This window comes from Pteropus vampyrus, unplaced genomic scaffold (assembly GCF_000151845.1).
Source record: "Pteropus vampyrus isolate Shadow unplaced genomic scaffold, Pvam_2.0 Scaffold275, whole genome shotgun sequence".
Taxonomy (NCBI): Eukaryota; Metazoa; Chordata; class Mammalia; order Chiroptera; family Pteropodidae; genus Pteropus; species Pteropus vampyrus.
Window position 1 is genome coordinate 1430805 of NW_011889056.1, and position 15738 is coordinate 1446542.

At 44.5% G+C, this 15738-nt stretch overlaps 1 protein-coding gene across 1 annotated transcript in view; it reads right to left on the bottom strand.

Annotated features, from left to right (window-relative positions):
• Window positions 1-15738, bottom strand: part of F8 (coagulation factor VIII) — a 116587-nt gene that overhangs the window by 33743 nt on the left and 67106 nt on the right. Inside the window, exon 14 of the mRNA XM_023520657.1 lies at window positions 9623-12731. Coding sequence (XP_023376425.1) covers window positions 9623-12731 — 3109 coding nt within the window. The remainder of the gene's footprint in view (window positions 1-9622; window positions 12732-15738) is intronic.

A 15738-nucleotide genomic window follows, 5' to 3' on the forward strand; every position in this document is an offset into this window, starting at 1 on the left:
GTAGGAGAGGGCTAGCTCAGCATCTTCCTACAGCTGCATCTATCCAGAGTCCCAATCCAGTCAATTTTTGCATTTAGTCAGGGCTGGTTGCAATTTTCACACAACTCAATCTTTGACTTCCATTTTTTCAGGCATGGCCCTCTCAGGCTTTTGATTGGGAGCTTATAAAATTTTTGTTCCCTCAGCCCTTAAGACATTTCAGTAAAGGCCACCAAAAGAGAGAACATCTAGTGATTATCACCTCAACTAGGTAGTACTCCTCTCCTCCCGATAAAATTTTAACTTATTCTTATGGTTCCACAGTTCTCAAATGACTTTTAAAACATGGATTTTTAAAACATTTATCTAGTTCTTATACTTGTTGCAGCAGGAGCACCAGCCTGCCGTGACCTACTCTCTACCCAGCGGCAGAAGTCACAGTAGCTTTTAAAATTAATATTTAAATGGCATGCCGTTTTCCATTCTTCTACTTTCAGCCTTTTATACTCCTGTGTTATCGATCTGTAGCTTGAAAACAGCATCTAGTTATATTTTATTTTAAAGTCAGATACACCAATCTTTGTCTTTTAACGGGATTATTTAGTTCCTTTATAATTAATATTACTTCCGACATGTTTAGATTTGTATCTACCATTTTCTTTTTCCTATTCTATGTTTCTTTTCTCCCTTTCTTGCATTTTTATCATGATTATTTCATACCATTCCATTTCCCTTTACTTTTAAAAGTTACATACTTGATGTCTATCATTTCAGTTTTTGGTTCCTAGGAATTACATGTATCTTTAACTTAGCAAAGTCTTCATGTACTCGGTATCTTTTTAGAAAACTTTCCAGCCTTATCAAGATGTAATTAAGGTACAACAAACTACATATATTGAAAGTGTACGATTTGATGGGATTTTATATAGGTATACACATGTAAAGCCATCACAATAATCAGGATATTGAGCTTATTCATCACTCCTAAATTTTTAAATCGATGTCTTTACTGTTTTCCTGAATAATAAATACAAGGACATTAGAATACTTTAATTCTATTTATTCCTACCTTACTTATAGGCTCTTTTTTGGGGGTATAATTTCATATATTCTATATGTCTTTCCTATTAAAATTTGTTTTAATTGGTCTCAAAATTCTGTGACAGATTTCGGTCAACTTGTTTCCATTAAAAAGTAACGATTTTAAAAACGAATAACTAAAAGTGCAATACAGAAAAACCGAGCGGTCCACAAAACATTCTCCTTTTCTTCTGAAGGTTTTACAATGCATTCCAATCATTAACCGGTCTTTTACTCTTACATGTAAATGGCCGGTTGAGATGGTTCTGAGACCCTTTTTCCACCACTGAGCAAGTCAGGGCTGGCAGGAATTAGGGGCACTGTTCGTTTAGCCCTCTGAGCTTTCTGGGCAGACTCGGTGACGTTGCCAGCGGCAGCTGCCTTCTTGTCCACTGCTTTGAGGACACCCGCAGCTACTGTCTGTCTTGTGTCACGGATAGTCAGAGAAGCCCTCAACACACGCGCTTGCCAGGAACCACACCAACGAAGGCAGCATCACCCGGTTTCAGAAACTTCAGGCCATCTTCCGGCTATTTCCCAGAACGATGATCGATGTTCTGCAGCTCCGCCAATTTGCAAGCGACGTGAGCCGCGCGACAGTCCAGCACAGGTGCGCATCTGGCACTGATTGGGCCTGGGTGCTTCAGGATAATCCCCTGAGCCTGAAGCCAGCCGCTTCCATCGGTGGGCCATTTTTGCTGTCGCCAGCCACATCGCCACAACGAACATCTCTGACAGACACATTCCTGACACTGAAGCCCACACTGTCCCCGGGAAGAGCTTCACTCAGCTTCACGGTGCATTCCGACAGGTGAGTTCAGCTGTAACGCTGACCGGAGGAAAGGTGGCCGCCACGCCAGGTGGCAGAGCAGCATTCTCCCAGCGGCCCACAGGGACAGCACCAGTGCCACCGATTTCGTAGGCATCCCGGAGGGGCAGGCGCGAGGGCGTGCCAGTCGCACGAGCTGGCGCAGGATGCGATCCAGAGCTTCCAGCAGCCTGGTCCACTGGCACTGCCATCTTTACGGGTGACTTTCCACCCCTTGAGCCAAGGCATGTTAGCACTTGGCCCCAGCACGTTGTCACCATTCCAACCAGAAATCGGCACCGATGCTACTGTCAGGGATGCAGCCAGTGTTCCCACTGTAGCTCCTGGCTTCCTTAATGGCATCCTCGTGTGTTTTCTGGCTGTAGTGCGACTCGGTGGCATCCATTTTCACACCAACGGTTAGTTGTTTCGCACTGTACGTGTACGCCGGAGGGCAGCTCGCGGGACCGCCCGTTCCTGGAGCTGCCGCTTCAAAGCCGGCAGTGGCAGCGACAGTCAGGACAGCGCACTCGGCCCGAGATGGGCCTGTGATGGCGTTGTTGGTAGAGTCTCTGTGTCCGGGGGCACCAGTGATGGTCACATAGTACTTGCTGGTCTCGCATTCCCACAGGGGGGCATCGGTGGTGAGACCACGCTCACGTTTGGCCTTCAGTTTGTCCACGACCCTGGCGTACTCGAAGGAGCCCTTGCCCATCTCAGCAGCCCCTTGCCCATCTCAGCAGCCCCCTCCCCATCTCAGCAGCCCCTCCCCATCTCAGCAGCCCCCTGCTTACATTTTCCAATGGTTCTTTTGTCGACTCCACCCTGCTTGGAGATCAGATGGCCAGTAGCGGTGGATTTGTCCAAACCTACATATGTCATGATGACAATCTTGATACGAGTCTTTTCTTTTCCATTTTGGCTTAGTTTTAGGGGTGGTCTTCATGACACTTGTGTTCTGGTGGCAAACCCATTGTGAGAAAAAGCAATTCCATGTATCTTAATGCCCATGACACATTTTATACTTGTTCATACAAACAATATTTATATTTATCCACGTGATTACACTTTCTTTGCTTTTTAGTCCTTCTTGCCTCTCGTATCTTCCATTCGGGAGAGACAAAAATATCCTAATGATATAACTGAGACAATTTTCTATTGTCTCAGTTATATCATTAGGATATTTTTATTTTTATTTAATTATATTTTAGGATATTTTTAGTGAATTATTGCTAGTGGTGAAATTTCTGTTACTGTTTGTCTGAAAAATGTCCTTATTGTACCTTGATTATTGTATCATGTGTTTGATGGGTGTAGAATTCTATGTGGCAGTTATTACATTTTGATGCCTTCTAAGTATCATTTCCCTGTCTTCTATCTTTAATTAGTACTATTGATAAGTCACCTCTGTGTATCTCATTTGAATATACACTTTTTTTCTTTGGCTACTTTTAAGAGTTTTCTCTTGGGTTTTCTGCAGTTTCACTCTGATAGAATGTGCCTGGACATTGATCTTTTATTCGTCCTGTTCGGGATTTGTCGAGCTCCTTGAATTGTACGTTGATGACTTTTTTTTCAACTTTGGAATATATTTCAGCTATCACTTCTTCAAATATTCCTTCTCTTCTAAAGACTTCCTTTCCTTCTAAAAATAGGTTAGTTCTTCACACTCTATCCTCTGTGTCTCTATTCTGGTTACCCGTTGCTGTATCACAAACTTCCTCAAAACTTTAGTGGCTTAAACAGCCATTTTATTCTACACGACAATTTTGTTAAGTCAGGAATTCTGGCAGGGCTTGGCTAGGTTATAGTTTCGCTCTTCATGACATCCAATGTGGCCACTCGGTGGTATCAGCTGGCAGCTGGGCTGGTCTGGAGGGTCCAGAATGAGTTCATTCACATGTCTGGTGCCTTGGTGGAGAATGTCGAACAGCTAAACTCACCTGAGACTCTTGGTCAAAGAGCCTACGCGTGACCTTTCCAGCATGGCCGCACCAAGGCAGTCAGATCCCTTACGTGGTAGCAGGCTCTTCCAGGGAGGGCATCCCGAGAGAACTGGATGCGAGCTGGCCAGGATTTTCTACCCTAGCCTCAGGAATCCCACAGCATCCCTTCCATCACATGTACAGGTCACATTTCTGTTATATTTTGTTGCTCACATCTGAGTCACACTGCCAGCTCAGATCAAGGGGTGGGAGATCAGGTTGCACCTCATGAGAGGGAGCACGACAAGGTCTCAGAGTACAAGAGCATGTAGGACCGGATATGTTGGCACATCCATCTTTGGAAAAGACATTTGGCCGTGGTCTTTTATTATCTTTCTTATTTTCCCTTAAAAAAAAGTCTCTGCATGCTGCAGTCCCTGTGTTTTGTTTTTTTTTTACTTACCTACCTGTTCACCAATTCCTTCTATTTAATGCATAGGCCTTTTAATAATGGTATCTGCTGATTTTTTGATCTTAAGTCTGTGAGTTTGTTTTGGCTCTCTATTGTTTCTGTGGCTTCTTGCTTATTTTTTCTTGTTTTTGTTTCTGGACATTGTATCTGAAATATTTGTGAAAATAAGTTGAGGCCTAGGATGTTGGTTTCTTGCACTAGAGAAATTTCGTTTTCATCTGCAGCATGTGTGCAGGTACTGCCAACCCAAGACTGGCTTAAATTACGATGAAGAATAGAGATTCCATGGACAACACAGATAATAGAAAACTGGGATGTAAGTCAGTGAAGCACAGGTGACCTGGTTTACCTTGAGAGTGTAGCCCTTTGGGGACCCAGCATAGTGGGCATGGTTTACATCTACTTGACTCCCTTGATGATCCCATCAAGCCTTATTTGAATGCTACCAATATGCTTATGAGTCCCAAATTTATATCTTTAGCGTGGCCCTCTTCCTTTGACTCCAGACTCCCATACCCAAGTGCCTACTTATCCCAATTTGGATGTCTAACAGGCGTCTCAAACTAAACATGTCCAAAACAGAACCTTGAGTGTTTCCTCAAATAAATGTTATGTCTCAAGCCTTCCACATCTCATTAAACGTCACCATCATCCACCTAGTTGTTCAGGACAAAAACTAAAAATCTTCTTTGAGTCCTCTCCTCCCATCTCCCCATACTCAGTCTAATAGCAAGCCCTGTCTGCTTATCTTCAGAGTATACTCAACAGCTTTCTATTTCTTCTGACTTTCACCGCTGCCCTGGTCTAAACAGCTGTCTTCTTTTATCTGGGTGACCGCAGTAGCCTCTTAACTGGTCTCGCTGCCTCCATTCCTGCCTATGGGAACTGTGTCACACAACTCCATTTAATCGGCATTCCCTGGAGTTTGGACATACATCAAATATCTGCTCTCGCCTTCCTACATCCTCTAGTCCATTGAACAGGTATTTATTTCAGTGTCTGTGTCTCACATCAGGTGCTGTTCAAGGTTTCGGGGATATGCCATCGAATAACACCTTCACTAACACCTGCTCACAATGAGCTGACCTTCTAGTTGGGGAAGATAGACAATACACACAGACTGTATAATATTTCAGGTGCTTGTAAGTGCATTGAAAGAGAGTGGTGGGAGATATATGTATGTATATAGTGTTCAGGGAAAGCTTTGTTGATCAAGTAAAATTTGAGCAGCAATCCGAACGAAGTGAGAGAACTAACAGCTGAGTATCAGGGGAAGAGAACTCCAAGCAGAAGAGAAAGGGCAAAGACCTAGAGAGAGGCGCATACTTGTTCCATTTGAGGAAGAGCAACGAGGTCAGAGCGGTTGGAGCAGAGTGAGAGGGAAGCCGTCGGAAGAAGTGAGGCAGAGAGGTTTCAGAAGGTCCCATCCCATAGACCCCCGAAGGCTATGATGAGGGCTTTAGAGTTTACACAGGGAGAGATGGAAATGCACTGGGAGATCTGGAGCAGAGCAACCATCACAATCACAATTTGAAACTTTAGCTGCTGTGTTGGGAAAAAGATTGAGGGCAGGCTTGGAAGCTGGAAGGCCAGTTACGAGGCTATTACAGTACTTTGGGTGAAAGTTTATTATGGTTTACACCAGATGGTAGCCACTGAAGTGGAGAGACGCAGCTAGGGGGCAGGGGGAGAGGGAGAGGGGAAGAGAGAGAGAGAGAGAGAGAGAGAGAGAGAGACAGACGGAGGGAGGGAGGGAGGGAGAGAGAGAGAGAGACGGAGGGAGGGAGGGGGAGAGAGAGAGAGACGGAGGGAGGGAGAAAGAATGTTTGTTTATAGAATTGATTTTATTATTTTAAATAGATTTTTGTTATAGAAGCAGTTCCTATGCATTATAGAAAATTTGAAAATATAGACAAATGTTGTTTTAAAATAAAAAGTATTACTTTTAGAGCAACTAGAGTAACAATTTATTGTAGGTCTTCCCTTGTTTCGTAACCTGTTTTGTACCCCTGGTCAACAATCTCCACCTTTCCATTTCAGTACATTTTCGTCTTATTCAGTACTCAGTCCATAATCAAACCGATTATTTTTTTGAAGTTCTAGCCAACAAGGTTTTTCTACAGATTAGATGTGGTTGTAAGAGAAAAAGAAGTGAAGAATGACTTCGAGTTTTGCAGTCCGAGTAGCCGAAAGGAAGGAATGGTCACTGACTGCCATGAACAAGGCTGGCAAACAGCAGGTTTGAGGAAGGGGCAGCCGCTAAGCATCTGGTATTGTACACATGAAGGTAGAGAGTAAATATGCGAATCTCAAGGTTAAGGGAGAGATCCGAGGTGGAGATACACAACTGGGATTTGTCTGATACAGACGGTACCTAACACCATAAATAAGAGTAGATCAATCATCACAAGATGAGTGTAAACGAAAAAGAAGGAAATGTAGAGAACCAATCAATATCCAGAGCATTCTAACGTTTAAAGGTTAGTGAGATGCAGAACCAGCATAGTTGACGGGGAAAGCCTGGCAGCGAGTTTAGTAGAAAAATGTGAGAAAGATGGCATCAGAGAGACCAAGTAAGAACATGTATAAAGCATGGAGTAATCCACTACCGAATACTCCCGAGAGTTCAGCTAAGCCGAGGACTGAGACTTAGTAATGTAAAGACTGACAGTGACCTTGACACTGCAGTTTTTGTGGAATAATGGAGATAAAAGCCTCTTTGGAGTAGCTAAAAGAAAGAATCAGAGAAAAGAAGCAGAGGCAACGAGTAGGGGAAGTTATTTTAAAATGTGTTCTGGAAAGATAAGAGGAGAAGTCATAAAGCATGATCGACACCGGCGAGACTCACCCGGGCAGAGGGACAAAGCAGCGATGTCGGAGAAAAAAGGGGCAAAAGGGTGGGGAGGAGCGGGAAACCGGAGAGGTCGGCCTTAGGAGCACACACAGTCCCTTCACCGTCATGCGCTTGGGGACAGCATACGGGTACAGGCGTCGATAGATATGGTCTTGGAAGCCTGTGGAGGTTCATTGCGCAGCGTCAGCTAAGAGTGAAGAAGGGGTGATGGACAATGGGCAAAAGGTATCGGCGATTTAAGGAAAAAGCAGAAAACGTAAGCTGGAGGCCCAGGAGCGTGGGCAAGTCCGTGGACTAGGGCAATATTCTGGGGTGGCAAAAAGGCCGCAACTCGGGGTAGAAAGCACGGTTGGGAAGTGACAGCGAGTACCGAAGAGGGCACCCATATTATCTGACCTCCGCTCATCCCTGTCACCTCGGCCCCACAGCCCACCCCCCCCCCGCCCCCGCCTGTCCTCACTGTGCTCCAGTCACGCAGGTCCTTTTCAGTTCCTCAAACGTGCTCAACACGTTCCATCCCCGGCGTCGCGTTTCCTGTCCCCTGTGCCTGGAAGCATCTCTGAGCTCTATCAGCCGGCCTCTTATCCGTTAGGCCTCTCCTCCACAGAGAGGATTTCACGTAACACCCCAGACACTCTCTACCACATCATTCGGTCTGTCTCCTGAACAGCATCATCAGGGTCCCCCTGTTCTCTTCCATCACGTGAGGGTGGCACTCTGCAGCCCTGAGGCATGCCTCCGCCTCACCGCGCCAGCGCGCTGATCTTGGCCTTCCAACTTCCCGAACTTTACCCTGCTGGCTTCGAGCCCAGCCCGGCAAAAAGTTCAAGACCAAGAGTGATGAAGAGCAGCCGGGTACGTGTCCTGCATCTGCACAGTCTTCTGAGACAAACCAACAGAGTGACATTCAAGACTCAAATCAGACCAGATTTCGACCCCATCCTGGCAAACAGCACTCTAAGCAACACTTTAAGCTTTGCATATATTACTCCGAGGATCCTTGTGCGAAAAATATAGTGACTGCAAGGATGCTGTGAAAAGCCGCGGTACCTCGAGGTGTGGCCTGAGGTGTGCGCGGCCTCTTCGGTGACCGTGTGGTTTTCAGCGCACCTGCACGATCTAAGGCATAAATGAGTATCAGGCAACACAAACCACTCGTCAGTGCTTTCACTGTGTCATCTTAAAACACTTCCTGTGTCTTTCGTTTTATATTCTTCTAACCAGATTCATACTTTCTACTATAAATACTATAGTATGGAATTTATACTTAGAATGGTCCAGAATTTAGGCCACTTTTGCCATGATGTATAAAAGGCTTGCCATCTTAGAAGGAATTTCTCTGTATACTCCCCCTGCGTTTTTCGTTCATTCATTTGTTCACTCATTCACTCGACTAACATTTATCGAGTTCCCACAATATGCCAGACACAGAGCACAGCGATGGACGGATGCAAACACTTGACTCAGATAGTTGATAATTTTAGCAATTTTCTTTGTCCTTCACAGAGCAACCTGGACTTTTCCTCTGTTTTGTGTTCCCTACTGCTTCTCTTTTTTTGCTAAGGCAACACAAATCCCACTCCATCTGGGAATTAGAGGTCAGTTTTCAACTCTTGGTTTATTTCCTTCTCCGTTTTGCCCCCCTAGGTCTTAAATGGAGAAATGGGTTCAGAAGCAGGTATCGCTGAGCTGTTTTGAAATGACTCATCTCTGCAAAAATATTACCCTCTCAAGTGCTGTTCTTAACATCCATGTGTCATTAAAAATTCATCATCTATATTTGAACAAAAAAGGTCCCCCTAACCATTTGTCTACTAATTTATCATCTCTTGCTCTCCCCAATAGACTGTAAGACCCTAGTTTGCTCACTCGTGTCTACAGGAGTGTCTGGCAGGTAGTAGGTGCTCAAAAAATATCCGTTGAGTGATCAACTCTCCTCACATTCATCTTCCCCTGTGCTGCTTTCTGCTGTGCAACCCCCCTCTGCTCCCCTAACAATCCATCCCTCCGCCTTCGCCTCCTGTTCTCCCAGCACCATGGCCAACAACTTTCCCTGCACCCTAACCTTTTCGCCACACACGTCACCTCCTCCCGCCTCTTCAGTGCTACCTCGTGAGACCACACGTGGTACCACAGCTCAGAAGGCTGACGGGCGGGGCCAACTTTCTTCCTGGTCTCCATCATCGCTGCTTCACCCCGACTCCTCTACCCTTTTGTAAGTCTCTCTCCTCCTCCTCCTCCTCCTCCTCCATCCCAATACAGCAGGAGTTTCCTGCCATCCGGACTGACCATCCTCTAACCCTCATCATCCGCGCCATCATCTCTAATCTCCCACTTTCTCCTCAGTATCATCTAGAATTTGCCATGCGATTCCCAGTTCTCCTATAAAGCCACCTCTGGAGTCTCACTGCTGCGGGTGGCCTCTGCCTTTTCCTGTCATTTCAGCACCTGGTAAAGCCAAAGATCACAACAGTAGGACAAAGGAACAATCAGTGTGCCCATACCTGTTTCTCTGCGCACGGGCGGATTCACTCATGCCATAATCCCAGAGCCGCTCCACCGCGGCGATAAAATAGTGTCGCGTTCTCTTTTGAAAGCTGCGGGGATCCTGATTTTTATCCTCACCATAAATGTCAAAATCTCTCATTGTTTCAGTTGGGAAGATGTCATCATAGTCAGTTTTGTCTTCCTCTGGCTGAGAAGTAGTAAGGGTCATGTCCCTTTGATGGTGTTTCGAGGCCGGAGGCTTTTGAAAGTACAACGCTCCGGTCCCTCCTTGCTTGGCCCAGGTGGTTTCTGTTTGGTGCTTATCTAGTTCTTCATGTATTGCTGCTATCGAATGGTTGTTTTCAAAAGGGTCTAGGGACAACATGGCATCTTTTGTCTTAAGAGCTGTGTCTTCGTGTGACTTCTCGTGGACTTTCTGCTCTGCTCTTGGTACCTGGGTGGCGTGTTGGTTATCCCACACAAGGAGCCCCAGCTGCTTGGACGGAATGTGTTCAGAGCTCTCAGTTGCCCATTTCAGAAAGGGCGTTTTTCCAGATCTATTTACTTTATTCAGTTGAACAGATTCCTCTGTGTTCTGCAGGAAGATGTCTTCTGTGGGGTCCAGGCGGCCAGGAAAACCAGTGCTAGTTTCTGTAGGGAGAGAGTCTTCCTGATGAACGTGAACTTCAGGGAGTAATTCACCTTCACCCGATGCTTTAGACAAGCCTGGTTTCAAGAGAACAGTATCCTCACGTTTCTCGTATATGAGTGAGTTTGTGGCACTTTCCGCCAGGGTGCTGATCTTTTCTTGACTTCCAGTCATTTCCAAGGTTAGGAGAGCTAAAGACAAATTGCTTTTGGCTCCTCCTAAGAAATGATTGCTTCCTCGGACCCCGGAACTCCTCTCCCTAGGAGTATAACTACAGGCTGATGCTAGAAGATGAGAAGTGTTGTCTTGAGATGGGATCTTGGCTGGATCCACAGGACTGGCCGATGGAAATGCTGATACCTGCGTGGTGGGTGATGCATGGCCATCCGTTTGAATGATGCCATGAGTCCTCATAGAACGATCTAAGAGGGACTGTGTACTGGCCCCTTTGTCCTTCTCATTGGACTCTACCTGGGTGCGAGTGCCCTGAGTCAGGTCGTTCGTGTTTCTGGACCACTGGGTTGAGGTGTCATTCCAAATGGCCGTCCTTTTGAGCTCTGTCCCTCCCTTCGGGAGGCAGACCTGCTTCGCATCCCGCTTACTGCGTTGGGCGGCAACGTTCTCCTGACTTGGGTCAGGCGACGTCCTTGTGCCATGGGGATACTCCTCTGCCATTTGCTTGGTTCTCTCCCCCAAGCCTTCCGAGTTTGCGTCCTCCCTTATTGAGAAACGGGCCATGCGAATCCCTGCTCTCTTTGCCGAATCATTCGATGCCCTGCCGTCTTGAAGTATTGGAGTATTTGTCCTCTTGTGTAAACCATCTCCATTTTGCTTAGTGCTTAGTGGGAAAAGGGCCTTCAGGAAATTCTTGGTGCCATTCGTTGTATACAACTGAGGCAAGACTATGTTCTCTTGCATTAATTTTTCCTTCCTTTCTGTCTCTTCTTGGGATTTTTTTTCTTGAGTGTCTGTATCATTTTCTTGGACATTAGTCAAGTTAGTAAAAAATCTGCTGCTGCCGTTTGGAGAAATCATCTCTTTGAGTCCCACGTCCTCTGGAAATTCGTCGTCTTCTACTCCTGCCTTCTTCTCTGACGAGAAATGCTGATCTGTCACAGATTTTTCTGACCCTGAAGAGGTCAGTGGCTTTGGACCAGGCCTTGGCCCAGAGCTGAGGGAGTTCTTGCTGTGGGTCCTCTTTATCCACTTTGCTGAATCTAGTGAGAAGAGTGTCTCGAAGGGTGACACATCTGGATTTTCTGTACCTAGTGGCACAGGGCCCTCTTTTTTTTCATGGACCATTTCCATATTTTTTGATGAAGTAGTTGTATTTGATACATAACTCAGCCCCAAAGCCATAGTATTTTCATCCATAAGCGTTTCATTACGAATCAAAGAAGTCACTTCTTGAAACTCAGCTGTACTTTTTAGCATAATATCTTCCCAGGCCGATGTACTGTTATTCTCTGTTAATAATGGTGGGCCCTCACTGTGAGTCATTCTGTTGGTTGTTGAGTTAATCGGTGACTGGTTTATCTTTACCAAAGTGGTGTTAACTTCGAATAAAGAATTACCTTTGGTCGGTGAAGCAGGTCCATGAAGTCTTTCCTCTTTAAATAACCGGTCACTCTCTGTCGATGATGCATTTTTTCCCAGTGAACTTTCTTGACTGTTCATTAAAGCTGCTGCTAACCACTTGGAGTCATTATCCCCTTTACTCAAGCCCAGAGGCACACCAGACCCAGTACGGTGAGGTGAACCTTTGTCAAATACAGTGGCGTCTAACTGACTACTAAAGCCAGCTGGCATATTTGGGGGGCCTAAAGAATCTGTCTTTTCACCACCTGCTGCCAACTTTTCTGATGAAATTGTTGGCGAAGTCATTAGCTTGTCCGATAAACTAGACATTTTTAAATCAAGTTCCTTCAACTCTACTGTTACAGTTGTCCCCAAATTCTCATTTAATCTTAATTGCATTTCCGGCTCAGGAGTAAATACTCTGTCCCTAGGGTTCTGGAGCTCTGGTCTGAGCTGTGCCACATCAGATGGGCCCCTGTTTCTTTCTCTTGCTCCAGGTACATGATCATCAGCCTCGTATGTGGCTTCTTGGAGGTCAGATAAGGATAATCCATGTGGAGTAGTTTTCTGTCCCAAGAGCATCAACAGATCACTAGAGGAGACACTTTGTACTTTGGGCAGCTGTGTTCTCTCTCCAGGCCAAAAGTCAATCTTCTCTACATCATTTTCTGGAATTGCAGTGGCTTTGAATTGCTTTTGCCTAGGGCCGGGGTGTCTTGAATTCCGGAAGAAGCTTCTTGGTTCAAAGAGGTTGTTTTCAGTCAGCAAGGAAGTTGGGATATCTTCATATATGTCCTCATAATAATCACCAGTGTTTCTGTTACAACCAGAAACCTTCAGTAAGGCTGTCATGCCTCGGTTCCGAAAGTCTGAGTTGTGGCACCCCAGAACCCACAGACCTGGAGACGAGGAAGAATAAGACTTTGGTTACTCATAACCCAGGTCCCAAGGAGGCTTCGTGTTAGAGGCTCTCGCCTACATCCAGATAAATGAAAAATACTGGTTGGTACCATTACGTCACAGGTCATTGTGACAGTAGTCTAGCAATGGCAGTAAACGTGGTTTTTGCATTGCTACTGTTGTGGTTTATCTGTTTGTGACCGCGAGAAAGGGCTGTGATTAAAAGCGAATAGGTACTGGAATAAAAATGGACAAACGTTGTTAACGTACACAGTAGTGGAGAGTCTTAATAGTGGCACAGAGGTCTGATGGTGACAATGACTTATCTCAGGAAAGTTTATATAGGCTGGCTGTTATTGCTGTATGACATAGTGGCACAGGTTCTAGAATCAGATTGCCTGGGTTCAAATCTTAGCTCTGCCATTTCCCAGCTGTGTGACTTTGAGCAGGTCACTTGAGCTCTCTGAGCTTCAGTTTCTAACTTACCAACGAGGCTGATCATATCTACCGCATCATACAATGCATTCTAATCACATCACACAAGGCCTAGCATCGGCTGTCACCCATTCGCAGGATAAACAAGCATGAAGCAACAGGACTTGGGTTCAGGACACACATGCCAACCCCACCACAATGTGAGCAGTACTCATTTCTGTTGTGGACAGGTGTATCCGAGTGAAGGAATTTCATGGTAGTAAATTAGATACATAACCATACGTGAAAGAAATACACCTTTACCAAGCTACCCATCCCGTACCAAAACCACCTCATCATCTGACACAATAGCTGCAAGTGAAGTGAACTCTTAACTGAATCCAGTTTTCCCTCAAAGGGGAAACTTTCCCCAAAGTGTATTCCCGCAGAGACCTGTGAGACAATGGGCTGCCGTGGAAGAGACTTCTGCAGGCAAACTCATTTTGGAATGAATACACACTCTGTGTGCAGTGAGATCATCAAATGGGAAATGATAATAAAGACATTTGCTAATATCCAAGGATTCAGAAAATCTACCTCTAATGCAAACATCCTATGGAGGTGATTAGAGAGTAGTTTCTACTAAAATAAAAGAGTATATTAAAAATAGGAAGACATGAGACCCAGAAACCAGGCACCTATCTTGAGGGAGGATGAGGAAGAGTCCTAAGGTGATAACTGAGCCCGAGGCCCAGAGAGAACCGGCCCAGACTGCAGTAGGAGGATGCCTGGGTCCAGGGGTCAGTATCAAAGCGAGACAGAATACATTATATGATGGAACTCTTGGGAAAAAAACAGGATGACTAAAGAGAAAACCTTACAAGAACAGGAAAACAATGAGAAGTTACAGTTAAGCAAGTTATAAAAATAGGAAGCGTAATCCTGTTTGGTTCCACAGGGAACATTTTCATCATTTACTGTGATTTCACTAAAAATAATAATGTGATTTCAGTCAAAATAGGGAAATAATTATAAGTTTGGGGATTGGGAGCCCAATTTAATGATGTTTAAAGCAGTTTTGATGGTATTAAAACCACACTGGGTCAGAGTAGACCAGGACTGGAGCTGAAATTACTAATTTAAGTAAGGCGTTGACTCTTAAAATTTCACTGTTATAACTTAGACAAAACAAATACCTTCCTTTCCCGGAGGCAGACATTAATTGGGTGAAAAAAGGGGAAACGAAACTCCATACACAGTTCTGGAGTGACATACACCAGACTCTGAGGTGGGCCTGGAATGGGGACTAGTGATCAAGAAGGACTTTAGTCGTATCTGTATTGGCTGAATTTTTGTAATGAGAACATCTTTTCGTATTACATGTGTAAATAAAAAATTTTAAAAATTATAATTAATGAAGAAATCTCAACCTAAGAGCTTAAAGAAGAGTTGAGTCTGTGATGGAAACCTCAATAAAATAACCAAATAAAAATAAGAAATTCGACATATACAAAATTAAAAATAAGAAAGGAGATATTATCATAGATGCAAAGAACATTAAAAGAATTACAATTCCCTTAAAGACAACTCCGCTGCCATATTCTCTTCCAGCTTCTGACACAGGCATCAGATGCCTGGCCAAGTTTGAGACTTGGTCAGCACTACAAATATATGGATCAGCTTCCTGCCTCAGTAATGTAACCAGGGATCTCAGTAAACTAACTAATTTTGTCGACTGTTATCCAGGATTGGATAATGAGAGATGGAGCCCAGCTGACCATGAGCGGCCAGGAGCACATCTCAGGCCCCAGTAGATAAGAGCTCGTTAGTCAACCAAGGCTGGTGCAGGATCCTAGTGCAGGATAGTAAGGCGGGATAGTAAGCAGTCTTTTTTTAATGATGATGGTCACATATACTAACTGGCATAGAAAAACAAATATGTTAAATGAAAAATAAAAGCAGGTTACAAAACAAGATGAGTTCAAATTCTCCATATAAGTGATTCCATACAGTAGTTATCTTTGTTCTGGCTTATTTCACTTAGCATAATGCCCTCCAGGTTCATCCATATTGTCACAAATAGCAGATTTTCCTTATAAGTGTGTGTGTGTGTGTGTGTGTGTGTTAACACATATGTATCACATTTCATTATCCATCCATTCATCCATGGACACAGGTTATTTCCATATCTTGGCTATTGTGAAAAATGCTGCAGTAAACATGGGGGTGCAGGTATCTTTTTAGGATTCTTATTTCATGTCCCTTGAATATATACCCAGAAGTGCGATTGCTGGGTCATAAGGTAGTTCTATTTTGAATTTTGGGGGCACTGCCATACTGTTTTGCTCCAATTTACCTGCCATTCTGACAGGTGTGAGGTGTTCTCTCATGGTGGTTTGGATCTGCATTTCCTTGATCAGTGATGTTGAGTACCTTTTCATTCACCTGTTGGCCATTTGTATGTTTTCTTTGGGGAAATTTAATGTTATCTCATAAGTCCTGTAGGTTTTCTTGATTTTTATTTCTTCTCAGACTGAATACATTCAAAAAATTTGTCTTTGGGATCACATTCTTTTGCTTGATCAAGTCTGT